Source organism: Cyanistes caeruleus, chromosome 3 (genome assembly GCF_971803275.1).
Source record: "Cyanistes caeruleus chromosome 3, bCyaCae1.hap1.1, whole genome shotgun sequence".
Taxonomy (NCBI): Eukaryota; Metazoa; Chordata; class Aves; order Passeriformes; family Paridae; genus Cyanistes; species Cyanistes caeruleus.
In genome coordinates this window covers 20,189,677-20,215,246 of record NC_141703.1, presented here as the reverse complement: position 1 = coordinate 20,215,246, position 25,570 = coordinate 20,189,677, and the positions used below count along the sequence as shown (strand labels likewise).

The window sequence follows — 25,570 nt, the reverse complement described above, 5'->3', positions numbered from 1 at the left end:
AAACAGCTTAATCTTTTAAATACACTTGTCTTACACAATTTGGGGAAGGAGGAGGGAGTGTGAAATAATTAATTTAGGATTTTTTTTTCACTGCCAGGCAGTCACTGCTTCCTGCTTTTTCAAGAACATATGCTATGAAGGTGGAGTGCTGGAGCAGCACAGGCTCAGGATGTGTTTCTACCTTCTTAGTGGTGACCAGACAGGCCAGCCACCTCCATTAGAGAAATCCTTAATCTAGTGAGGCTAATGGACCTTCTCACACTAGAGGGCTGCTCAGGTAGGATCTGTATTTGTGGGGAAGAATTCCAGAAGACTTAGGATCAACAGCTGTAGTTTACTGTTGCTTTACAGTAACACATAGTAATATCTAACAGAGCACTGACCCATGAAACACATCACACATTTCTGGTGACTACACTGAACTTTGAGTAAAGCTATAAAATATTAGACTTCCATTAGTCACTTGAGGCTCACATATGGTATTCAGTGTGTCTCAGTGATTTTCTTCTATATGAAGATATTTCTGTTCCTTGAGGTTATTTAGACATCCCTGTGCAGAGCTCTGTACAGCCCTAGAAGGAGTGTTAAAACCTAACTTTGTTTCCCATCTGAAGAAAATGAAATGTAGCACATATATTGCAAACATCTGAGTACTCACTGTCAGAGCCGTATTCACTGCAACAAGTTTAATAATAGTGATGTAGGCACAATTTGCATGTGAATGTAATCATAGTATCTGTGTGATCTCTTGTGAGATTGTCCATAGATAGATACCTTAGTTTATGCAGGAAGAATGCATGGATGAATTCAGTTTTTAAAGTATTTGATCATTTCAGAGGGATGCTGATACTTTCTGCAGCTTTTTAATAAACAAACTTTGGCAGCAGGAGTAAGTATTTAGGAATATTAACTAGAAACTAGCATTTTTTCCTTTATTTTATTATCAGTTGTAACTGATCTGGACTTGGGAAATTTAGATAGTTTCTGATTTTATTTCCATGTATCCAAGCACGCATTTCCTATGGACAACCTATGGACATTTATTATCCTATTTTTGCCAGAGTTACTCTCTTGTAAAACTTACTCTTGGTGATAATTAGGGTGGCTAAAGATTGAGATCTCAAGGGGTGGTGTGAGCTGGGCTTGAAGAAAAATGATCTGTTGAAGATTTGTGTTGTTATTGCTGTGACGTGATTCTGTTTTCAATTTTGCTTGGATAATAGCTTTTATTTTGCTGTGAAGTGACTGAACCTAGCTTTCAAATCTAATGATGTTAAATTGGGTGCACATCTTGGCACATTCAGTTTCTGTGAAATAAGCCTAAAAACCTAGTTCCCCAAGCAAAATCAGTGCTGCTCCAGGAATGCCAGAAATGAGAGCTGTCTGGTCATTATTAAAGTTCTAGCTCCAAATGATTGTGTTCTAGGGCTGCCATATATCTACTCAAAATAAGGGCTTGTACTTTTTCCCAGTGTATCCAAATCAAGGGAAACCACTCGGATTCTTGGAGAATGAAATTTCAGAAGATAAACACAGGACACAGAACCAGACTCAGCAGAGGGTCCAGCTTCTTGCACTTGCCTTACTGCAGTCACCATCTTCCCCCTAGGGATGGAGGGTGGTGGCTTGCATTTCTCAGGGTCAGGCTCTTACCCTCAGGGTGGTAGGGAGCTCTGGGACAACATTTTACCTACCCATGCAGATTCCCTCTACTTGCATTAAGAGTCTACACAAAACATATTTGGCCTGAATTAGTAGAGGCATAGGAGGAGAGTAGCTCATGCTCCAAGAAGTTGCAGGAAAATACCTGCCCTTTGCCAATGGAGAAATGATAGATGGATCCCTAAGTTTCAAATTATACTGCTGCATGTTATAATGTTGTCATGGCTGCAGTCATCAGCTGGAGATTAAGAACAGGATTTAATTTGGAACTAACAATTAGCTTCACCTGAAACTTGAGCTGCCCCGGGAGGTAAGGAGGGAGAGGTTACCTTGGATGATTGTGCAACTGTAACCACCTTGCCTTGGGCTTCCTACGCGTTAAGGCAGCTGAGATTTTCTGCCCAAATTACCAGCTCTGTGATGTGTCAAAACTAATGTCTGTTTCAATCTGAAAATAGTTTTTATTACAATAAAAATCCTTTTTACAAACCGTGCCATATATCACAGAGTGATTTACAGTTTCATAGTTCCCTCAATTCAGTGGAAGAGGTGTAATTTTTTACATGGGCTTGTATGTGTAATACAGTAGGGGCTCCTCAGAAGAGGTTTTCTTTTTATCTCTTTTTGGTTTAGTTTTGTTTGGGTTCTTTTTGTGGAGTAGTTTTTCCTTTCAAATCTATATTGTCCTTCTGAGACCAAGATGCCTCAAGGGAAAATATCTACATGAAAAACTTACTTCTTTATTAATGTGGAAAGTACTGTAATTTTTTAGGGTATTGCACTCATCTTTTGTCTCAGTTATGGCTAAGCCAGAGTAAATGGGTCCTGGATGCTGTCTGATGTGACCAGTATTTATTTGGAAGTTTACTTGAGAATTCCAAGTGTTGTGAGAATAGGCTGAGAAGCAATACTAGAGTTCTTAACAAGTGCATGCTCTTAAGTTGATAAGCAAAAAGACTTTATGTGGGTCTGAGTTGGTTCTACTTCTTATTCCAATGGGGTTTTTTGGATGAAAATAACTATATTGTTCCTAATGGTGATCAGCAGTATTGTTCTAAATATTTACTTAATTAAATATTTCATTAAATGTTCCTGCAGTGCATCTGATTTAACCGTTCCTTTTGTGAACAAGCCAGATATAAATCCAGACAGGATTTAGCTTCATCTGAAACAGAGTTCTATTCAGGCATTTTTTATATTCAGGGAGTGACCCTGAAAGAAAAGAGGAGATGGTGTGTGTTGTTTTTATAAAGCTCACTCCAGATCTGCCAAGGTAAAAGGCATGGCCCTAAAGTACTTGCCATGATATTTTCCATTGGTTTTTGGGTTTGTTGCTCACCATGAAAAGACATTTTACGCATCTCAAGTTTAATCTCCTAATACAAAGTGAGGGTATAATATCTCGACAGCTAAAACTTCACATCCTGATGTTTCTGCCTCATCTGGGGAAGGCCCTTTTATTTTTTTGTATTTTGGAGGGGCTAATGCGGTTACTACATCTTCTGTCCTTACTTGAAAGGATGTTTAAGGCTCTCCTGGATGGACAGTCTGAATACTGGCACAGAGGGTACTTTAGACAAAGCATTTAAGTTGCTGCTGTCTAGCCCCAGGACAGTAGGAACTTGGGGGCATCTAAGACTGAATCTGAGGGAAAGGCACGAGGAAGGGGGAGGAGGAAAGGAAAGGAAGTGTCTGAGGCTGTGATGTTCTAGAAAGCAGCAGAGAGGTGAATTCATAAGTGATTAGTGGGACAGGTTTTAGCAGTGCTTCAGTGTATTCAGAAGACTAAAAAAGCAGTGGTTGGAGTGCAAAACCAGCAGAAAAAGAAAGAGAAATTGTGGGCATATTTTGCAACTAGAAAAGCCTAAAAACTCACTTTGCATATATATATATATATATGCATGTATCTATATAGATAGATATGTGTGTGTATATATCATCTCTATTGGATATGAGTGACAGGGAAGGTTTACTTCAAAATATATTCTGGAAGTTTTTTTAATTTGGGAAATCCTTTAATATACAATTTCTGCATGGAAATTTTCAGGGGGGGTTTCTGTGTTTTTCTTCCTTTTAATATTTTTTCATAGACACATACCATCCTCCTTCCTTTATTTTTTAAATAAATGAAAAAATAAAGCAGGAGACTGTTCAGAAAAAATGTTCCACCCCAAGTTTTGGATGCTTTGCCCTCCGTTGGTTTGCTGTTGCATCCAAAGATATAGATATGCCTTTATGTCAGGAGACAAGACAGCACTAAAAATGGCAAGGGGAAAGGAGCAGGGAATCATATTGGACTTAATCAAGAACTTTTTTAGGGAATTGATAACAACTGGTTTAGCCCAAATTAGGGTAACTCTTGAATGTATTTAATTGCTGAGAATGACACAAGAAACCATTCACATTCCTTATAGAGTTTTGCTGCTGGGCAATAGCTTTTTGCCAAATTTAGGTAATTTCCATATTTCCCTGACAGATAGATCTACCAGTGGTGACTAATGTAGCATGAAGTAATTTGAATTCTATGAATATTGTTGTCTGAGATAGATAATACAGAATATCTTTGTCTGTATAGGATGATGACTCCTTTGGTATTCCATAGAAAGGAATGTTTGCCTGTTTTAAAGGGGGAGGGTAAGAAGAAAGATCAAATTAAGTACTCAAAAAAAAAAATAGTCATTTTAGAAAAATCATCCTGTTGTAATCATGAGCACCCACGTCAGGGAGTTGGATAAGTTCTTCAAATCTGCAGTGACAAATACATATAACAGCTTCTGGAATGAAAAACAGTTACATTGTCAATTGCTTTTTGAGGCCCCTGTGGGTAACTGCAGACTCATGGTGGTTTTTAGCCTCCTTTTTTTCCTGCCAAGGATTCAGAAGACTAGCAAAATCCGAAAAATGTTTTTAATACATTGAATAAATGATTTAGCAGTTCTTTTAAAGTGGCTTTTTACATACCCAGTTAATTACATTATATGTTGGTCTTCTAGTGTGTTTTAATTTACTGAACACAAGATTGATGAACTGCAAAACTTCGCATGAATTGGGAAGACTTGTTCCCCCAGCATATACAGATTTACTAAAAAAAAATTGTTAATGAAGTATTGGTATGTCTAGTCTATTGTTATTGTAAGGGGGGGTGAGAAAGCTGAGAACTATAAAGCTGGGATTTATAAGCAAACAAACAAGGGCACCTGCACTGTCACTAGAAATTTTTGATATTTTGTCTACGTGGAGTAAAAAAAAATAATGTGTGAGTGGCTTGCTGAGGGTGTTCCATAAACTGAAATGCTCCTAGCCAATTTGCTTGGCTGGCACGAGGCAGCAGTGTTTTTAACTGGTTGTCTGTTTCTTTAGGACAAACAAGTGCAGCATGGTTTGGTTTATTTGGCTTTGAAACAATCTAAGGGCACTTTGTGAGCTGTACCTCACAGTATGTGCAGTGCTCGAGCGTGCTGCTTGTTTGAGAATGCCAATGAATTGTGCACTTGACCTTTAAGTTTGTGCAGGTTTCCATTTTATCTCAGGCTGTGGCCTTTCTGCATTTCCTTAGCCTTGCATCTTTGGCATGTCTTGTAGCCAATTACACTGAGATTAGGCCAAATTTCTGTTCTAGACAAGGTTTAAAATGACTTCAAGTACTTTGGAGCTCCTGCTGCAACTTTGAAAAAGTGAGCTTGGACTATTTTAAAAACAAAGTTTTTAACAACACAGAAAGGCTTTTCTGCACTGCTGAAAAGCTGAGTTGTGTTGTGGTGAATGGAGGGAGAAGTGTTATTTTGACAGCTGCTCTTCAGCATCACTACGTTTACTGGTTCCCAAATTCTGGTGTTTGTACCTTGAAACATGGTTTACAGCTTTCTGTAGAAACTAGTGACTGAAAAGGGAATATATGTTTTTTAAGAAGTTTTTAATATCACTACAACAGTTTTCACTCAGAGATTTAGGGCTGACAATGTGTAACAGTAAGAGTTAAAAAGAATAGATGGGATTTGTTTGGGATTTTTTTCTGTTGTAGACTCAATTCTTACTGAAGCCACTGCCTTGTCCATCCTTGTACTTGTGAAAAATTCTTGTCTAAACCCATGTTTTATTAGGGTGAGATCTCCACTTTGAGTACTGTGTCCAGCTCTGGCATCCCCGGTATGGGAAGGACCATTGACCTATTGGAGTTAGTCCAGAGGATACCACCAAGATGATTAGAGGGTTAGAGCATCAACTCTTAGCTATGTGAAAATGCCAACAGAATTGGGAATTTTCAGCCTGGATAAGAAGGCTTTGGGGTGACCTAATAGCAGTCTTCCAAGACCCAAAGGGAGCCTACAAGAAGTTGGAGAGAGACTATTTTCAATGGCATGTAGTGATAGGACAAGGGGGAATGGTTTCAAATTGAAAGAGAGTAGGTCTAGATTAGATGTTAGGAAAAAATTCTTTGCTCTGAGGGTGGTGAGGCACTGGAACAGGTTGCCCAGAGAAGCTATGGATGGCCCATATCCTGAAAACATTCAAACCAGGTCAGATGGGGTTCTGAGCAATGGTCTGGTCTAGTAGAAGGTGTCCCTGCCTTCATTAAAAGGGTTGGAACAAGATGATCTTTAAGGTCTCTTCCAGCCTGAACCATTCTTTGATTGATTCCATGATTTATTTCCTGTCGCAGCAGATACAGATGAACAGTGGGAGACACTGCATTTGCCAGGACTGGCCTCTAACGCTCCCTTCGGGTTAGATGTGCTGTGGGAAGCCCTGGCTGTCAATGGTCACTGCCGATGTGGAGGGCAATTCTGCAACCGCCAGGAGAAAAGCCACTACCGTGTGGTGACAGCAGGGTGTGCGGCTCTGCCGGCTGTGGAGGGCTCGGCGGGGGTGAGGCGCGCTCCCGGCGGCAGCAGGAGCAGCAGCAGCAGAAGGGGCAGGGACAGGAGCAGCAGCAGCAGCAGCAGAAGGGACAGGGACAGGAGCAGCGGCAGGAGCAGAAGGGGCAGGGACAGGAGCAGCAGTAGCAGCAGAAGGGGCAGCAGCAGGGGCAGGAGCAGCGGCAGCAGCAGAAGGGGCAGGAGCAGGGGCAGGAGCAGCAGAAGGGGCAGGGGCAGGAGCAGCAGAAAGGGCAGGGGCAGCAGCAGAAGGGACAGGGACAGGAGCAGCGGCAGCAGCAGAAGGGACAGGGACAGGAGCAGCAGAAAGGGCAGGGGCAGCAGCAGAAGGGACAGGGGCAGGAGCAGCAGGAGCAGCAGCAGGGGCAGGGACAGGAGCAGCGGCAGCAGAAGGGGCAGGGACAGGAGCAGCGGCAGCAGCAGAAGGGACAGGAGCAGGACCAGCTGCAGCAGCAGAAGGGACAGGGACAGGAGCAGCAGTAGCAGCAGAAGGAGCAGGAGCAGCAGGAGCAGCAGCAGCTGCAGCTCGTCCGGAGCCGCTGCTCCTCGGGCCCGGCAGGGGGCGCGCGGGGGGCGCGCGCGGGGCAGGGAAACTGAGGCCGAGAAAGAAGGGAAGAGCTCCTTTGGGATGGGATAAACAGCCAGCTTGGCTTCAGAACAACGGCACGTCCAGCCTCTGTCCTGTGTGGCTGCTGCTGCTGCTGGCAGGGGAAGGTGTGCAGCCTCAGGCTTTTGAGGTGTGTGCCAGCAGTCAGGCCTTTGCTCGTTCAGCAGGGGGCTGGAATGAAACATTAACGGACAAATTAGATAGTAGGAGGAAATTTTTTACCATGAGGGTGGGGAGGCACTGGAACAGGTTGCCAGAGAAGTTATGGATACCCCATCCTTGGGAGCATTCAAGGCCAGCCTGGATGAAGGCTGTGAGCAGCCTGCTCTAGTGGAAGGTGCCCCTGCCCACAGCAGGGGCGTTTTAACTGAGCGATCTTTAACTGACTGATCTTCCAACCCAAACTATTTTATGGTTCTGTGAAATAAATTCTAGCAATTGGTTTGCACCTGGATGCAGGCCCCCCCCCGTCACCTTTTTGCTTTGGTTACTCCAAATGCAAAAGAATGTATGGCAGGGTTACAGCAGAGGTGCTTTTTGGTAGATGAGAATGATACCATTTCTGTTGGAGAAGGTGGTGCTGGGGAAGTACATGCTTCTGTTGTTGTATCTGCTGGCCTTTTATCTTTTTTCCTTTGTAACCTATATTCTATACTTACAAATATTTTCCTTCCAGCAGCTTCTGTAAAAGCGCTGGTAGAAAGACACTTTCAGTGAGAAGCTTTTAATAATGCTTCCATTAATGCTGGAGGTTTTCTGAATTGTAGGTTCAGATGATCTCATTCTGTCACTCAGAAGTAATAGCGAGGTATTACATTAGAATATAAAAGCTCTGCTTCCAGCTTCTTTAGTTGCCTGCAAAATATTCCGGTTTTGAATATTTTAATATTTTCTTTCTAGTTCTTCTATCCATTTGCTGAGTTTTGGATTCAATATTTATGTTGCAGTCCACTTTTTAGGAAAAAAGGTTCCTTGAAGTGCAGGATGGGTACTCACCATTTAATTTCAGTTGCTATCAGAAAGTACTGTTGACTATGTACAGTGAATTAATTTTAGTCTTGTTGTGAACTTCCCAACAAAAGCAGGTGTCTATGTGATTCCAACTTCTAAGTATCCCACCAGTATTTTTAGACTGTTCAGACTATTATATAAAAAATAAACCCCAAAAACAACAAAGAAAAAAACAACCAAAAAAACTCTTAAAAATACTGTGTCCACAAATAAAGAAAATTGAACAGAATTTAGAAACTCTTGTCCACTTGACTTGCCTTGCCTTATGCCACAACTCAGTCCAGTCTCTTCCTCCCCTTGCTTGGCTGCTCAGGAAGATGAAAGTGGTGGTGGATATTGTAGCACAGAAAATGCCTTCTGAAAATGACATTCATGTAGCAAGGAATTATCTTATCAAGATCTTGACAAGTTCCATGAGGTACAGTACTGACTTTGTGTGCTTCCCTTCTGTTTCTTCCCAGTGATTGGATTCCTCCTCCCATTTGTCGAGCCCAAACTGTCGCAGAAGCCCTCTTCCCAACCTTCTTTTCCTTATCCTCCAAACACTGCCTGTATTGTGCTAGTTTCCTAGTCTTGTGTTTCCTTAGTGTGGTACATCATAGAAAAATAATTGTCTCATAAAAGATAAACCTTTTCCAGATAAATTGATGTCTAGGAGGTCTATTGAATTTGCCTTAACAGATATTTGTGGTTTGCTGAGTTGGTATCCATACTGTTAAAGGCGAGCAGTGGAGGGGAAAAGGACATGTGATGTTCTGTGCAGCTGAACAGTGGAATCATAGTTTTTTACATACTTGCACACAGGCTTGGAGCAAGCAAAGACTCTCTGGAGTCCATCATCACATGGCTGAGCAGAATCTTTTGCACTTGTTTGCACTAAGAGTACTGGGGCTTCTCCACTCTTTGAATGTCATGTCCTACCAAGAATGAGCAACTACAGATGCTCTGCTTAACTATTTTCTCTTTTGTCATGCTGAGAAGAGTAGGCTTTTTGTTTATGGAAACAATTGCTTCTTTTTTTAGTGCTAGTAATGATGCTGCACTTTATAGTGAAATTACAGTTTCCTTGTAGAATTGTTATTCTCCTTTTTTTATCCTGCATGCAGAGTTTGGAAAGGCAATTCATCACTGATTTCTTCAGATCTTCCTGAATGTACTGTGAAAAGCCACATAGTCAGAGCTGACCTGTTTTGAAGATACTGGCTTTAGTTTTGGTCTCTAAATGCAGTGGCTGCTTGATAACAGACAAATTTATTAAAAGGGGGAATGAGTAAAAAATTGTAGAAGTACCTTTATGATTCAAATTGGAAACATGGAACACTTTTTTAGTGTAGCAAATTACTTCTGTAACTCAAATTTCTTAAATACATAAATGCATTAAAAAGTCTTAAGAACTACAGTCCTGTAAGCATTTATTTTGGACTCAGACTTTGAAAGATTAGATCTGTCAAACCTCATACTGCATCTAAATTTTAAATTGCACTTCCTCCAAGATGAGCCAAGGAGAAGGGTGGGACGAATTACTTTCAAAGAAGATTCTGCTTCATTCCCAAGTGACTAATAGGGTCTAGACAAATGGCCTGTACTTGGCATCTGCTCACTGAAACAGAAGTAGCTGGATTCCACCCAGAAGGTTTATTTAATCTTAGGGAAAAAGAATGCGCTTACTTCATGAGTGCTGAGAGGTGTAGCAAACAGCAAGTCCTTGGAAGGCAGTACAAGCTGTAGTTACTAATTCCTAAGCAGAAGGAAGGGGGTAGAGGAGTATGGAGCAATTTTGCAAAGCGGTTTTTAAGGTAAAGCTCTGACAACTTACTGTTGTACTTCTTAGAAGGGATCTCTTCTGTTACATGACCAGAAACATTTGGAGGTGATATATAGTAGATATTTGGGGACTTAAATGATTCACTGAACTGTTTTTGAGATGTATTCTTTAAAAACAAACCCAGAAAACATCAAAACAAACAAAACCTCCCTGAAGATCTGGGATGCTGAGAGCTATTTCAAGAGCTGAAGCAGAACTTCCCTGGAGTTAATATGACTGCTTGTATCACTAACTTGCATGAAACAAAGTACATGGCTTAATCCTTCCTGTCATTAACTTGTTTCTTCCTAGCTCCTCCCATATGCATCTACCTACAGTAAAATCTTGCCAAAACCCTACTGTTGTCTAAGAGACAACAAAGAGTTCTAGGTCTCAGAATTAGCTTTAACTGTTAAAGCTCTGGATATGTGTCAGGCACTTTAAAATTTATCAGTCTCTATTTCTTGTAAAAAATACACATCTCACCATCCATTAAAAAAAATAAATATTGGCTTTTCACTGCATTTTAAAGAAATGGTGATGTCTTTTCAAAACCAGCATGCGTGTAGAAAGTTTCGTTGTCATTTAAAGTCATAATGCCTCTGTCCTATCTGTGAAACATTTTACTGCTGCCCTGGTAGATTTTTTGCTGCATATCACTTTATTGAACTGTTTGCATTAAAGTAGCACTCTCTGCCTCTGTTGTTTTCAGAAGGAATGACCTAGCCTGCAGGCCGCACTCCTGGCACGCAACCAAATTTACCGAAAGTCAACCTGAGGCAGCCACGTCACACCTTCCCTCGTCTAATGCCTGCGCCTCCTGGCACTCGAGCTATCATGCAAGGTGAGTCTCTGCTTAAGTTACACACACTCGGCCCTTAACAGCGAAGCAATGGAAATGGAGGTCATGTTGTTGAGGGTTTTTTTTTAAAAAAAACAAGCAATGCAGAATCGTGGTTTTATACTTCTTTAGAGTTGCCTGTCCTTGCAGTGCATGAAGGGGGAGTTGGGGAAGTTTGACGTATGGATGAGTGGATTTCTGAAACAGTTACTGATATGTGCATGTGATTGAAAGGTAAGAAACTAGCTTTAAAGGTAGTCACAGGGTTATGCTTCTTGCTCTGCATTTCCTTTCAATGTCCACTGGTAAAATCCTATGGCAAAGTAACCATCAAAATTAATATTGATAAAGTGAAATAGAAAAGGGAGAAGAAATTAAAAATACTGTTTCAAACAATTAAAAAAGCTTTTTCTAAAGAGAGGGTGCAGAATGCTTTTCTGTTGTCTTTTAAGGTATTGCTGGTTTAATTAGTTAAACTGTCTTTCTGGAATCCTCCCCTACATGTGATCTTGCTGGTCTAGAGGTAATCAGACCGATGATTTTCAGTTGCTCTTTAAAGCACCTTAATATTTGTCAGGGCACATTCAGCACTAATGGAGAAAGGCTGACACCCAGGCAGTTTTAGCTGTGAAACTCTAAACCTTTAGGTAACGCCTATTTGTGTCTGGTTACAGGTTCTTATTTGTTTCCTGCTCCTAAGTGACATTCTTTATCAGATATTTTAATGAAATATTTTCTTGGTTCTTGGGGGGGGGGGGGGGGCATGTTATTTTTTTTGTCTTTTGTTACTATTTACTTCTCAGTTCCCATTAGGCCATGGTTACAGCAAGCATTAAAGAAAATGAGTCTAGTATGCAGTCCTGGCTTGGGAAGTAGACTTTGGTTTTCTGTACCTAGTGTTGTACATTCTCTGCTGAATCATTACTTTTTGAGATTAGTGTTTTGTGCTAGTCAAAACAAAAGAACATTAGTACTTCAGTATTTTATTTCATTTTTAATCTATTTTTTACAATTAGATGAACATTTAAAGTTGACATTAGGTAGAAAGGGCTTTTTTGAAATGTTTCTTGTAATACTTTATTAGTAGATATTTTAATAACTTTTGATTACAATTTCTGCTATTTTACACTGATTTAAAGTTTGTATTTAAATATCATGTAGATGGGATGATTTAGATTTATAGATTTTAAGATGGTAAAAGTCCTTGTACATAGACACAACATTCAGAAATTTCTAAAATCTTCTATAGAATTCCTCATTGCAATGCTATAGGTATAGAATATTTCTATTATTAATGAGTCTTCTACACTAAGCTGTAAATCATTATATACTTCCTGCTCTTCCTGGTGGTTGTCCTTGTACCTTGTGAAAGTAAAATACTACAAGATGTGTCTCAAGCTGTGTTTTGATAGGAGCTTGATAGGAGCTGGGTGTGTCCCAATACTTAAAAAAGAGAAAAAAAATGGTTCAATGCCAGTTTGAAATGAGGTTTGGTCAGGCAATTGTGGGTGTAAAGGAAGAGGGGGATAGAGCAATTCTCTCCCCTATGTATCAGAAATAGCCACAACCGCTGGCAGACACTAATATTAATAAAAACGAGATTGTTTTTCACATGCAACTGAAAGATTTAGTGGCCTTAGCACAGTCTAATACCGCAGTTCCCAGGTCACTGCCATACTGAACCCCTTGGCTACCTGTGCTGCTCACTTAAAAGGTGATGTGTTTGGGACATTTTTCAGCTCTGGTGTCTGCTGTCCAAGACTTTCAGTGGCAGAGCTGCTTTTACCATGTCACTGCTGGAGGAGGCCCAGCATTCTCATAGCGGCAGCCCTAGGATTTTGACATTTTTGGGATCTCAGCTGCAGAGTGGGGTTCTTTGGGCTTGCTGATCTGCAAAAAGAGGTGAGCAGCCTCAGGGATTCCCCACTTTGCAAATACTTATCACAAAAAGCTCAGCTGATGGGAGAGCACAGCAATCAGTAGCTGAAAGCAGCAGTATGCAAGCAGATAATGGAAATAGCCCAGGAGGGGATATTTCTAGCCCAAGCATCCCATTCCTGGGTTATTCTATCTCTTCTGAATGTGTCTTACCTGCATTCTCTCTGTGAAAATCACTAAATCGCTTGTTAAACATGAAGAGTTCATTGGAGGAGGGGACGACAACACTTTTTTTGTGTTGGTGGAGTGGGGCATAGCTAGCCAAAACAGCCTCCTGAAGACTGCCCATACTATCTACTGCTATGTTAAGGTATGGGGCAGTTTGATTTGCTTTAGGATTTTTTCATTGGTTAATTTTGCTGGGGCTTTCTTTTTCCTGGCCTGATGAATCTGAACATTTGAGAAGGTGGATGAAGCTAGTGGAAGACAGGCTAGAAGAGGCTGTACCAGTATATAGGAGAGAGGGTGATCCTGGAACCCAGCCCTCCACATCCAGCACTATATGTATTTTTTTTTTTTTTTATCATGTGACTTCAATGCAAAAATTGTAAGTTATCTTGGGAGCACTAGGCTAGGTCTAGATGCCTCTCAGGCTAGAAAGCTAGAACCTGTAAAGCTTTTGGTGTCTTCATTTCCCTGTTAGTCTTCTGTCTTTTTGACAGAAGTTGCACCTTAACATGTGCAGACTTTTTTCCTGGCCCATCCTAAACCAAGGCTGAGTGCACTTTTCTGGTAGAACTGTAAGTGAATTATCTTAAGTTTCAGAAAGTTTAAACCCTGCATTTTCTTGCAGTAGGATATACTATAACAGAGGAACCTTCGGTGTTTTCTCTATGTCCCAGGTTGTGCAGATGAACCCAAACACCTCTTCTGCTTCATTCTGGTATTACAGGTGTGGCTGTGGGACAAGTGTGCTTGGAGAAGCCTACCTAAACTGTGGTTTTGGGGCAGTTAGGGTCATGTACATCTGTTCTGTAATCCCATGCAGTTGCTGAGATGAGATAATTTCTGTATGGGTCAGGAGCAGAAGCACATATCCCTGGATTGGGAAGGGTGTTTACTAGCCAATGTGGCCAAAGGATGGTGTTTGTAGATTATTCCTGGAATTCACCTACCAGACTGACCATCAGTGTAGGTGCTTTTATGAATCTACTCCAGAACAGCCATTGAGAGAATACTATCATGGGATGCCAGGTTCAGGCAGAGAACTGGCTTTTGGACTCTCTTCCATGTCAGAGTTCACAGGAGGATTGCCCTGCAGTTTAGGACCACAGGAGGCCATGCTTTGAAGTAACATACCATTAGAAACCTTCCTGTCCTTCTTTAAAGTGTTTGCTGCTTCTGCTGGGTTTCCATTAAGCATTTTCTAGTAGGACTTTGACCTCCTATGCTGGTGGTCTCTGCTTCACATTTGATACCAGCAGATTTACATGAGACTTGCAAATTGAGGCTTTCTTCCACAAGTGTCATCTTTCTTTTAATTAATGCCAAGTATCTGTTTGGATTTTATGGACTTGTAAGTCTTTTCCTACCTTAAGGGTTCTATGATCTCCTTAGTGCTCAAGGGAGTGGGAATATCAGCAATTCTTAGTAATATCTGGCTTACATTATTCTTTGACAAAAAAATCCTAGTAATGACCAAGATACTTTTTACATGAAACACAGTATCAGCCTAAGATGACAATTAAGACCTTTATAAGGATTCAGCAAGATATTTTAGATGCTGAAAATAAACGAATGGAAGAACATAGAACCCCACAAGATGAGGCCATTGCTAGTGTATTTTGTTGATAAAATGCTTTTAGAACATAAACATAAGGCATATTTTCTCATTCTTCGTATAAATTGCTTTTGACCATGTTGTGTAAGAAAAGAAGTTTAAAAGGCTGTAGCAGTAGAGGGGGGGAAAAAGCAATTCTATTAGTATTGGATTCCAAAGAACTGTTGAGTTGACCTTTACAATATTTTTGACAGAAGAAAAGACCTATATCACTCTTTGTATTTTTTTATGTGGACTAATCTAATTTCATTGTTAGCTTTCACAGGTCTCTTTACAGCACAAGATGCTTCATATAATTATAGCTACAGGGAAGGGCAATTCTGGGATTTCTACCAAGGGGCTTTGCATTCAAAGGCAGGAATTTGAATTTGGTATATAAAAGCAGGAGAAGCTGCCAGTGAAGTTCAAACAGGGAGATGTGATGAGAATAATTGGAAAGACTGTCATCTCAGCATCAATGCGTTGGATTGACAGGAGGTGGGTAGTGTGAGAGAGGAAAGAAATGAAAGAAAATTAAACAAAACTCATGGGGTAGGAAAGTAACAGAAGCATTTTGGAATAGTGTCCTTGGCAAAAGACCTGAAGAAAGTACAGTGTCAAAGACAATGTTTTTATAGAGGAAAGAGTGGTAGAAAGAAATTGGTGGCAGTAAGAATTCTCTAAGTTAGAAGTTTGTCTGGCCATGCAGAGCTTATTTTGCTTTGGCATCTCCTCCTGAAGTTTTCCTGCCAATGTTGTGGAACTGGGTGGAATTGAATGTTGTAAGAGTGTCAGCCTGAGAGTTGTTTGAAACCACACTGCTAAGGTGCATGTGCAGGTGGTATTTGAGACAAATGCAAATAGTGTGTCTCTGCTTAAAAGTTAAAACATCAAATGAATAGACAGATGTGGATATAACTTTTTGGGCGTATCTTATTGACAAAGGAATAACATCATGGGCTGAAGAAATTTAGAGTCATATTTCAGAGATGAAGAGAGAAGTACTTGAGTTTCATAGCTGTAAGAATCTGGGTGCCTGGAAAATAAGCTGAAAAATAAGTTTGTGTTCATCCTGGGAAAGAGGGAGCTAATGGAGCTCAAAATTTTTCTAAAAGCAAAGTCAGCAAAATCAACCATTTGCAGGGGGAGAAGGGACCCTCCAAGGAGATAAATGCATATTACTTACTGGCAAACTTATATAGGGAAGCATAGTTAGTTACTAAGGTTTCAAGCTTAGAATCAGTGGTGGAGTATAGAGTCTGGAGCTCTGACTTCATATTCAGACTTTCAGTTTTGTTAGATTGTTAGTCTTCAATTGTTGTGCAGATGTATCTTAACCAATATTATTAAAATGTGTGGTTATAATTACGTTGGGGCATTTTGTGACATTTTTTATATTTATTCTGACACTTTTTTTTTTGTTTCCTTCAGTAGTTGTTCTTCTCATGACCTGTCAAACTCATGGGATCAGTCAAGTCTATATCGTACTTCTGACCAATTCAGCTCCTTGGGAAGTATGGACAGCTGGGACCACACTCCCCAAGTAGCCCAGTATGGAAGACTTTCTTCTGCAAGGTCTAATAGTAGCATTGATCATCTAGGGATCCAAAGTAAGCGGGATTCAGCCTATGGGTCTTTCTCAACAAGTTCTAGCACACCTGACTACACTCTGTCCAATGCAGACACTTCTTCGACAGAGAACATGCTTTACAAAGTGGGCCCCTGGGAGACAGCTAAGCATGGAAGCAAGTCTGGCCAGTTTCTGAATGACAGCAGTGGAACAGAAGACAAAACTGGGTATTTGCCAGCTCCCATCCAATATGAGAACAGCAAAAGTCCTAGATCAGAGGAACACCCAGATGGCAAGCTCACTAGCTCGGGAAGATCCAGTTTTGGACCTGTCTGGTATGTTCCTGATAAGAAGAAGTCTTCATCTCCTCCCCCACCACCTCCCCCTCTTCGTAGTGACAGCTTTGCTGCCATCAAGGGCCATGAGAAAGTCCATGGCCCTGTGTACTCAGAGGGTGCCAACACACAGCACTTTACAGCCCTGAGCAGATCTCAGCCCAGGAGTGACTGGAGTTTGGAAACTGCAGAGCAGCAGCGGCGGCCCTCCAGAGCATGTGACAGGAGGATCAGCAGCTCAAATTATAAATTCGATCTCAGTGCAGAACACACTTTTTCTTCAGCTGGTGAAAGATACAGTAGTAATGCAGGAACTGTGAACAAACTGCAGCCATCCTTGTCCAGCATGGATATTAGGTTTGCACAGCCTGCTTACACTTACCACCACCAGCACCAGTACAGCGATGAAAGCACCTTTTATCACAGTGCAAGAATATTAGCTGCACCTAAAGATCAGCAACATTACCTGTCCTACAGTGGCATTCAGGAGTTAGCTACAGATGATTTTCATGGCTACAGTCCAAACCAAGCCAGTCTGCTCAACACTTCCTCTTTGAACAGTGCTGCTGAACAGAAGGTGGACAACACTGGACAAAGTCGATACTATTGTGTGACAGCAAAACAGCCTGCTTCAGGAAACTCAAAGCCACTGCAAGCCAAGGATGATAGCTGGAAACCTGCAGTGGGAACTGATGCATCACTTGGACCTCAAGAAAATTCTGCAGTTATTGCAATGGCCCCAAACCCAAAATACTATCTACCTCAACAATTTATTGAATCTTCACTGACAAGGTGTGAGAACAGTAGTCATTACCCAGTAGATAGAGAGGGAGATGCTAGGTGTGTTGTAGTAGAAGAATCCAAAAAACCTAATCATACCGAAAAGTCTGGACAAAAGAAAAGCTGTGAGAACAGTTCTGAGGAAAGTGAAACTAGGCACGGTCAGCAGGAGTATGTAAAGGTCTGTGTCCTTACCACTGAAAACAGATGTGCTCAGAAAGATTTTAGGTGGGGGAAAGATGAGAGTAGCAAGATTTCTCCTCAGAAGACACCAATGTTGCACTCTTTAGCTCAGGAAGGGAAAAAACAGTCTGACAACAACCCAGAAACGGTAACAGAACGACAGACCTCATTTGACACTCACCTGTCTAAACAGGCACGAAGGAGTGATCGTTTTGCAACAACCCTCAGAAATGAGATCCAAATGAGAAGAGCAAAGCTGCAGAAAAGTAGAAGTACTGCTACACTAGTAGGGTCATCTGAAACAGAGGAGTGCAGTGAGACCTGGAAACCAGGTGCAACAGAGAATGTCACCACCTCCCCAGACACAAACTTTACCAGCACCTACAAAGATCATCTCAAGGAAGCCCAGGGCAGGGTTCTGAGCATGATGTCCTTCAAACGTCAGGACTTGGAGCCCAGCCCTGCTGAATATCTCCCGAGGTTACCTGAGCGGAAAACTGGTGGTTGCAACTCTTCATTACTGGCTTTGGTTTCTGAAGACGTCTCTGGATTCCTTGAGGCTACACAAGCCAAACCAAACTCTACAGGGAATGGCACTCATCATGTTTCTCGCATTGGAGCCAGGAAGAGGTTCACAACAGAGCAAAAATTGAAGTCATACTCAGAACCAGAGAAAATTAATGAGGTGGGCATGTCAGAGGATGAATGCCATGCTCATTGCCGTCCAAATATATCAGAAGAAGCCCTGGGCTCATTTGCAGACAGGTGGAAATTTTTTGAAGAAACAAGTAAGCCTGCATTTAGAAAATCATCACAGAAACCAGGTACCCATGGTTTAGGAGAGGGACAGCTTGAGAGGCCAGATAGGAAAGCGCAAGAAGGAGAGGAGCTATGGTATGAGAGAAGAGGTCGGGTAGCCTCCGTTGGACTTGAAACTGCTCCTGCTTCAAAAGATAGTGTCCACTATAGCAGCAGCAGTAGGGCTGCTGAGAGGATTGAGAAATCTGCACAGCCACGGCGCCTGGGAACCTTTGCAGAGTATGAGGCATCGTGGAAGGAGCAGCGGAAGCCAATAGAGCCAAGGGGCTCAGGAAGGTACCATTCAGCCGATAATATCTTTGATACAGGCCATGAACAGCATGGAAAATCGCAATACACCCATGAGAGGTCTAGATCATCCCCTTCCACTGATTTCTACAAACAGGTACAAGTGTCTTTTGCATCATCCTTTAAATTGCCCAAGGTGGTGGGGGACAGTAGAGGAGTGGAGGGGAAAAGAGAATTTTTATGAAAATTTCCAGTTTAGGAGCATTGTGTAATATGGTGTTTGCCTTTTGTCAGTAAAGGAGTAAATGTTGCAGGTAACTCTCTTAAGTAAAATGAGGAAGGTAAAAGTTTGTACTGCACAAGAGCAGTTGGATCAGAGTAGTTCCTTGTGTCTTGTAGTCAGATGGAAAAAAAACATGATTGATTTGCTAATGTCCTCTTTTTTGCAGTAGAGAATTTGAAGTTTCAAAGCAATTTTCACCCAGACTTACTTTTTTGTTGGTGTGGCTGTTTTCTCTTTTTGGATTCTCTGAAACCATGAAGAAAAGTGCTCCAAGTGTAAATAATACATACTTTTGTCTAATTTTTTAATGATCTAATAATTTCCATGGATTTCCCCTTCTAAACTTGCTTAATGCAAAAGCTACATAGGACAAAACTTTTGTCTAATAAAGTTTAGAGACTACAAATATGCCTGTTAATGTTAAAGCCACAGCAACAATGAAGGTGTTCAATGTTTTGTTTTATGTCAATTTGCTTGATTTAAGATGTATACATTTGTTCCTTAGAGAGATGCCAAATGTCTGTTCAACTTGCAAGTAAATACTACGTTAATTTTTAACAGAGCAGGGCCAGGCAATGGTTGGCAGGTGGCACTGGAAGTAAACAGAAACCAATTCTCCTTAGTTCTCTGTTAAAAGATGTTGTTCAAGCTACTACAAGATTTCATGATATGTGTAAGGAGTCACCGTGTGTTCAACCTGTGTTGAAATTCACCTTCTGCAAGAACAGAATTGAAGCAATGCAGTTGTATATTATTTTTCTTTATTTTTTCCCCCTCTTGTTAAAAACATTGCATACACAGGTCACCTGTGTGTCTGTGTGTAGAAGTGGAGTAGAATGAGAATAGCTCAAAAAGAAACAAAAATGTTCATCTATAAAAGTTGTGGAGTGTCTTTCCATAAGATTTTGTGTCTTTAATTTTGGAAAAAGTTATTTTTGAACTCTATGTGCATACTTAACTATGCAGATAATTTACTAGGACAGAGATTCCAAGCACTGAAAATACTCACCTGGAAGTTATTTTGAAAACTAAATTCACTAAATTATTAAATAATTGCCTACCCAGCAGAAAAAAATCATATAATCTATTCCCTGTATGCATTTCTGGCTTATTAGTCGATGCCTTTAAGTTCAGTATAGGCCTCCTGGGGCAAAAAGCAGACACCTGTTTAGGCACCTGGAAAATATGGTGATAAGTGCATTGAAGATGCTTACAACAGACTGAAGTAAATAAAGATGTTGTTTTGCATATATGATTCAGATAATTCCAGTGCTAATGCTCAATTAAATTTCCAGTAGGTTCAGTGTTTGTAATGCAAAGTTATGCTTTGGGTGGGGTTGTTTGAAGATAGTGAGATAATAACATTCGTGAACAGCACTGGTGGTGTTTTACTGAGAAACTGAAGTACACACATAGGGATTCACAACCTGGTGCATACTTTCATCTCCTAAAATGTGAGCAGCTGTTTTGCATCTTCCATGCCTTTTTTTTTAATTTGTTTTTGCCAAATGGAAGTTGCAAATGTTTATATAAATGTTAAGCTCTTCTGTAGATCAGCAAAGCAGAGCAGCAACACAAGCACAGCCAGGTCGGGAGTGCTGTGCAGGAGGTCACAGAGCACACTGTACTGCTTAAAACATGCTATGCTGTTGACTTCATATATATTCAAACAGAGCAAACCCACAAATAAGAGGTTCCATAATCATAGATTTTCTGGGAGTCTGAAACATGATGACTTGGTCTCTTACTTGTACTATAAACCTCTTTTAGGAAGTATCAGTTGAAGTAAGGAGACAAGCAGAGGATTTAAAGGAAGATGGGGAGTGTATTTTCTCTCACATTAACAAACTGGATGAAAGGAACTGCACTGTAAGGTAAGTATAGTATTTCTTAAATTATTTCTCTAAAAGATTTGGTTTTGATGAATCTTTTTCACAAATTTCTCTGATCTGATCTTTTTCTGACTCAAACTGCAACTTCTGCTGTGATGATTTCAAGTTTCTGCAGTGCCTTTTTCCCTTATTTCCCTCCTTCTCCCCACATACTTCAGTGTGCATGATTGAATTAATGTTGTGACTGAATTTTTTTGCAACTTTAAGGTGAGCTTAAAGAAATTGTTGAGTGTTTAGCATAATATAGTTTGTTCAGAGGCAGTTGATTCTTATTTGTTTGCATGAAATGATAGTTACAGGTTTTGTGGAGGTAGGTGGGGCCCTGAGGTTTCCCAAAAGAGATTTCCAGTATTATTCTTGGCAAAGACAGCATGCTGCTGAAACATAGTAAGTAGTGCTGTAAATTGGGCTTTCCTTTTCTTGTGCCTTTACAGAATACAGTACATGAATAGAAGACACTAAAATTGGTTTTACTGAAGTGCTCTGATTTTCTGTTAATTTATGTTTTAATCAGTGTCCAGTGTTTTCAAACCTTTTAGAAGGTGTGGCTGTATGTGTGGTGTAGTTAAAATCCTTTAAACGTCTAACATGCTGAGGATTGTCCTCGTCCTGGCCCATAGTGGTGTAAGCAGTGATCTCAGCAATCGCTGATTCTGAGGCTGCTGAAGCCGAGCTGAGGTTGTGCACACGCTGCTATCACCACGTCTGACAGCTCTGGGTTTCATAGCAGAGGGAACTCATGCATTGGAAAGAAGAGCCTGTATAGGCTTTCCTCGGTTCTGTAAGTGGTATTAATCTCTCAAGGGAGAGGCAGTTATAAGCTGTAGCAATTATACACTCTAGCTGTGACCATAAAACCTTGTAAAAAGTTTGTATTTATTTCTGGGTTCCTGTGATTGTATTTTGCATTGCTTATGGCTTAGCTGAAGAGACCACCCCCTATTTTCCTAGTTTCTAGTAGCCCTTTGTACTTAGCACAGCGGCTCCAAAACGAGCAGCCCACGAGGGCGCGAGTGTGCGCACACGCGTGGGGAGGGAAGGAGGGGGAGCAGCCGGGCTGCTGTGGGCGGGCAGCATCTCTGGACAAGTGAAATGATTCCCATCTACCGGCACTGAAGCCGAGTCACAAAAGCATGTGAATAATACTCCTACGCCAGCATTTTAGCTGTGTTTGTGCAGCACAATTCTTCCTTTATAACCATAGAATCCATGAAAATCACATGACTGGGCACCAGCTGCAGTAACTTTTTTTTCAGCTGGAGCCTATGTGACGTACTATTTCAGATGTAGTATTTGGCCATTTTACCACGTTACAGAAGGTTTTGTGAAATGGTCTCTCTCACAGTCTTTCTCTCAACATTGATATGCAGAGGGTTGATAGGCCTTGTGTATTCAAAAAACTAACAAATTAAAACTAACTAATTAACTAATTAAAACTAACTGGGCATTTAATTCCTGTGTTGCGGTCTACCACTCTGTGATAATGAATGGCCACCTTATGGGAAAGAATATATATTTCCATGTGCTCCTTTTTTAACAAGGCATTGTTGTACTCAGAAGGAACTGGTCTCATGGCATGGATTGATTTTATGATTTTTGAGCTGTCCTAAAGGCATTTAGTTTTCTATTTTTAAAATCCAACAATCTGCAAATGGCTAGCAAATCTACCTAATTCAGGGTGAATTCTAGAACATGAATAGTAACCAAACCTGAGGTCTTCCTTATGGTCATATTTAATAATCTCTTTTAAAATTTATGTTTGGATTAAATTGCTGGCAGCTGTTATTTGGTGCTGCTGAGACCTGTGTGCTATGGTTGCCATTGTGCTTCCAAAGTCAGTGTGGTGGGGCTGAACACAGGAGTGGCCCTTCTGCATTTGTGGGTGTGAGATTTTTAGGAACCCAAGTTGAGAGACAGCTGTGGAGTCCATGGTTGCTTTCTCCAGGTTAGAGACTGTCCTTGCACTACAAGGTGCCCCTGGCCTCCCTCCCCTACAGTTGTTTTGAGAAAAGAAAAAAAAATTATGAACTTGAAATAAACTTTGATTATTTACTACAGCTTTCTTGATTATTTTCCTCAGAAATACAAGTCCTTTTAATGCACTGAATCTAGAATGAAAACAGGGTTAGAATATTGTAACAGCAAATGGCTTTTTAAGAACAAACAAACAAAAATAAAGATGTTTCTGATATTTTTTGATTTTTTCTTTTTTCTCCTGAGCTTTTTGCTACAGTATTTTTGTGGCTGTTCTTTTTTTTTTTAGCACACAGTTGTAAAAGCTAAATTAACACTGCTTTGAAAAATTTAGTGGGGGGGAGGGGGGCTGGTGTGTGAATGTTGAGTTGATGAAGATAGTTTGTGAACCTCTTTCATCTTTGAGATCTGTTTTTCCCCTCTGAGATTACTGAGTGCTTCCAATGAATTCAGGTTGTTTAATCTGCCTATTTAAAAGAGGCAACATGTTCTTCTGACCTGCAGTATTTAATAGTTTAGGGTATTACTTATATAGGAAAAGAAAATAGTGGTCCATAGCAGCCATTGTCATCTCTTATGGAAGAAACAAGCCACTCTTATGAATTTACAGGGATGCAATAATCTAACATGAGATGAGTATTTTTATACTCATGAGGGGTTGATGTGATTCTGTGTATGTTCTTAACTTTAGGACAGCTTAAAAGCATTATACAATTCTGCTGATCTGTAAAACAAAAAATTGTGCGCTTTTTTTTTTTTTGATGCCACTCTATTTCAAATTAGTTACAAAAGTTTACCTTTTTACAGATACAAAGTCTGTGCTTCTTTAAACATGTCTCTCTTTTTCCATTTGTAAAATGACTTATCCTGGTAGAAATTGTGGATACTTCTACAAGAAAGGTAATTATATAAGCTGAAATAGACTTGCAAAATGTTAGAGGGAAATGGATGCTCTGACCAGTAGTCTGTGGCTTCCTGCAGTATGACATGCACACAGAAGTTATTCTGCTTCAAAAGAATAATGCTTTATGATCTAGTTCTTAAGAACCTGCCATCTACTAGACATGTTTACAGACATTATCTTTATTTACTTTCTAAGAATATTTTACTCCTAGCTCTATTAATTTGTTCCTGTGATGCCTATTAAAGTTACATAACTTCAAAAAGTGAAAAAGGATATTTGAGATCACAGGCTGCAGAAAATATTTCAACATTTAATGGGTGTCAAGTCCAAGAGCATATGCATGTCAAGTGTAGGACCACAGTGTGAGTCAACTCTAATTAAACACAGTAAAGTATTTCTTTCAGTGTTTTCATACCTTAGTAGTTATTCCTATTTGAGTTGAAGTCTTAAAGATGAGGAACAGCCTTTATGATGCAAAACCGACATAAAAACGATTTGTTAATCCCTACATCTACAAATGCCAAAGTTCTAGAAAAATCTTTGATAATCCAGAAACAGGAGCCTATAGACATGTTCCCAAATTTTTTATTAGGTTCTTTATAAGGAAGATTTTTCAACACCGTGTGAATATCTAGGCTCTATGCTCACCAGGAGCAGCAGCAAGGTATTTTTCAAGGAAGCAGGAGGACCTTCAGCAGTACAGGAATGTGAGTTACCTTATGTCTTCTGAATTGAGTAAGATGGAAAAGAATTTTAAAATGACCAGTAGTCCATTTGTGTATGTGTTTATTTGTATCATGGTTGTGTGTGTGTGTGCATATATATATTCACAGACATATAAAATATACATGTGTATATTTATAGTTCTTTCTCTTAGCTTTTTCTGATTTGTGACCATTATAGAGTTTACATATCTATGAGGACTAATTAACGGTAGGGAAAAAAAAAAAACCAACAATCCATAGTGGGACAAATTAGTTCTTCATATTTACAATAGTAGATGGCATAAATTGGTCATTGGAAATATTCTTAGAAACTACACAGTTTTTTGTAACTCCAGAAATTTTAAATTCTATGTTCTGTTTGAGTTTCTTTCACTGTGGTGTTAAGGAAATTAATGAAGTACCAATATACAGTGTTAGGATCAGCTTAACTAGAAACTGAGCTACTGAAGTACAAGACTTGAAGGCTTGGGAGTTTTATATGTAGCAAAGGGTTTCCTTAATTACTGAGAATGTTTGTTGCCAGCATTGTGTAGCATAGCTATTTTAAACTTCTTTATTAAGAATCATAGAATCCTAGAATGGTTTGATTCAGAAGGGACCTTAAAAATCATCTAGTTCCAGCTGTCCTGCCATGGCCAGGGAACTTTCCACTAGATCAGGTTAGTCAGAGCCCCATCCAGCCTGGTCATTGACACCTCCAGGCATGGGAGATCCACAGCTTCTCTGGATAATCTGTTCCAGTGCCTCACCACCCTCACAGTACAGAATTTCTTACTAATACCTAATCTAAACCTGCCTTCCTCCATCCTAAGGCCATTCCCCCTTGTCCTATCACTACATGCCTTTGTGAAAAGTCCCTCTGGTTTTCTTGTAGCCCTCTTTACATACTCAAAGGTGCTGTAAGGTCTCCCTGTAGCCTTTTCTTCTCCAGGCTGAATAGCCCTAACTCTCTCAGCTTGTGCTCAATGAGACATTCCAGTCTTGTGGTCATAGTAGTGGTCCTCCTCTGGACACATTCCAACAGGGCTGTGTTTTTCTTTTGGGAACCGCAGAGCTGAATACAGTAATCAAGGTGAAGTTTCATAAAAGCGGAATAGAAGGAGAGAATCCTCTCCCTTGACCTGCTGGCCAGACTGCTTTTGATGTAACCATTTGGCAGTTGGAAGGGCACACTGCTAAGTCATTGTTGAGCTTTTTGTCCACAAACACCCCCAAGTCCTTCTTTCCAAGACTGGTCTTTGTCCACTCTCAGCCTAAACTTCTGCTTGGGATTGCCCTGACCCAGGGAAAAACCTGGTACTTTGCCATGTTGACTTTCTTGAAGGTACTCATTTATTGTTGCAGTTAAACAGTCAAACTGTGAGTTGCTTTTCCTGACGGA

The 25,570-nt window shown here is 40.5% G+C and overlaps 1 protein-coding gene across 17 annotated transcripts in view; it reads left to right on the top strand.

The window, feature by feature from the left end:
- The window catches only part of SHROOM2 (shroom family member 2), a 118,248-nt gene that overhangs the window by 62,709 nt on the left and 29,969 nt on the right, over nt 1–25,570 (top strand). For 5 of the 17 annotated variants that reach the window (XM_086880122.1, XM_086880119.1, XM_086880116.1 and 2 more), the window contains 3 exons: nt 10,671–10,802; nt 15,928–18,568; nt 20,465–20,568. In XM_086880122.1, coding sequence (XP_086736248.1) covers nt 16,013–18,568; nt 20,465–20,568 — 2,660 coding nt within the window. In that variant the 5' untranslated portion in view covers nt 10,671–10,802; nt 15,928–16,012. Of the gene's footprint in view, nt 1–6,887; nt 7,274–10,670; nt 10,803–14,773; nt 14,995–15,927; nt 18,569–20,464; nt 20,569–25,570 lie in introns of those variants that run through there. The other 12 variants (XM_086880126.1, XM_086880117.1, XM_086880125.1 and 9 more) reach the window with 8 other exon arrangements.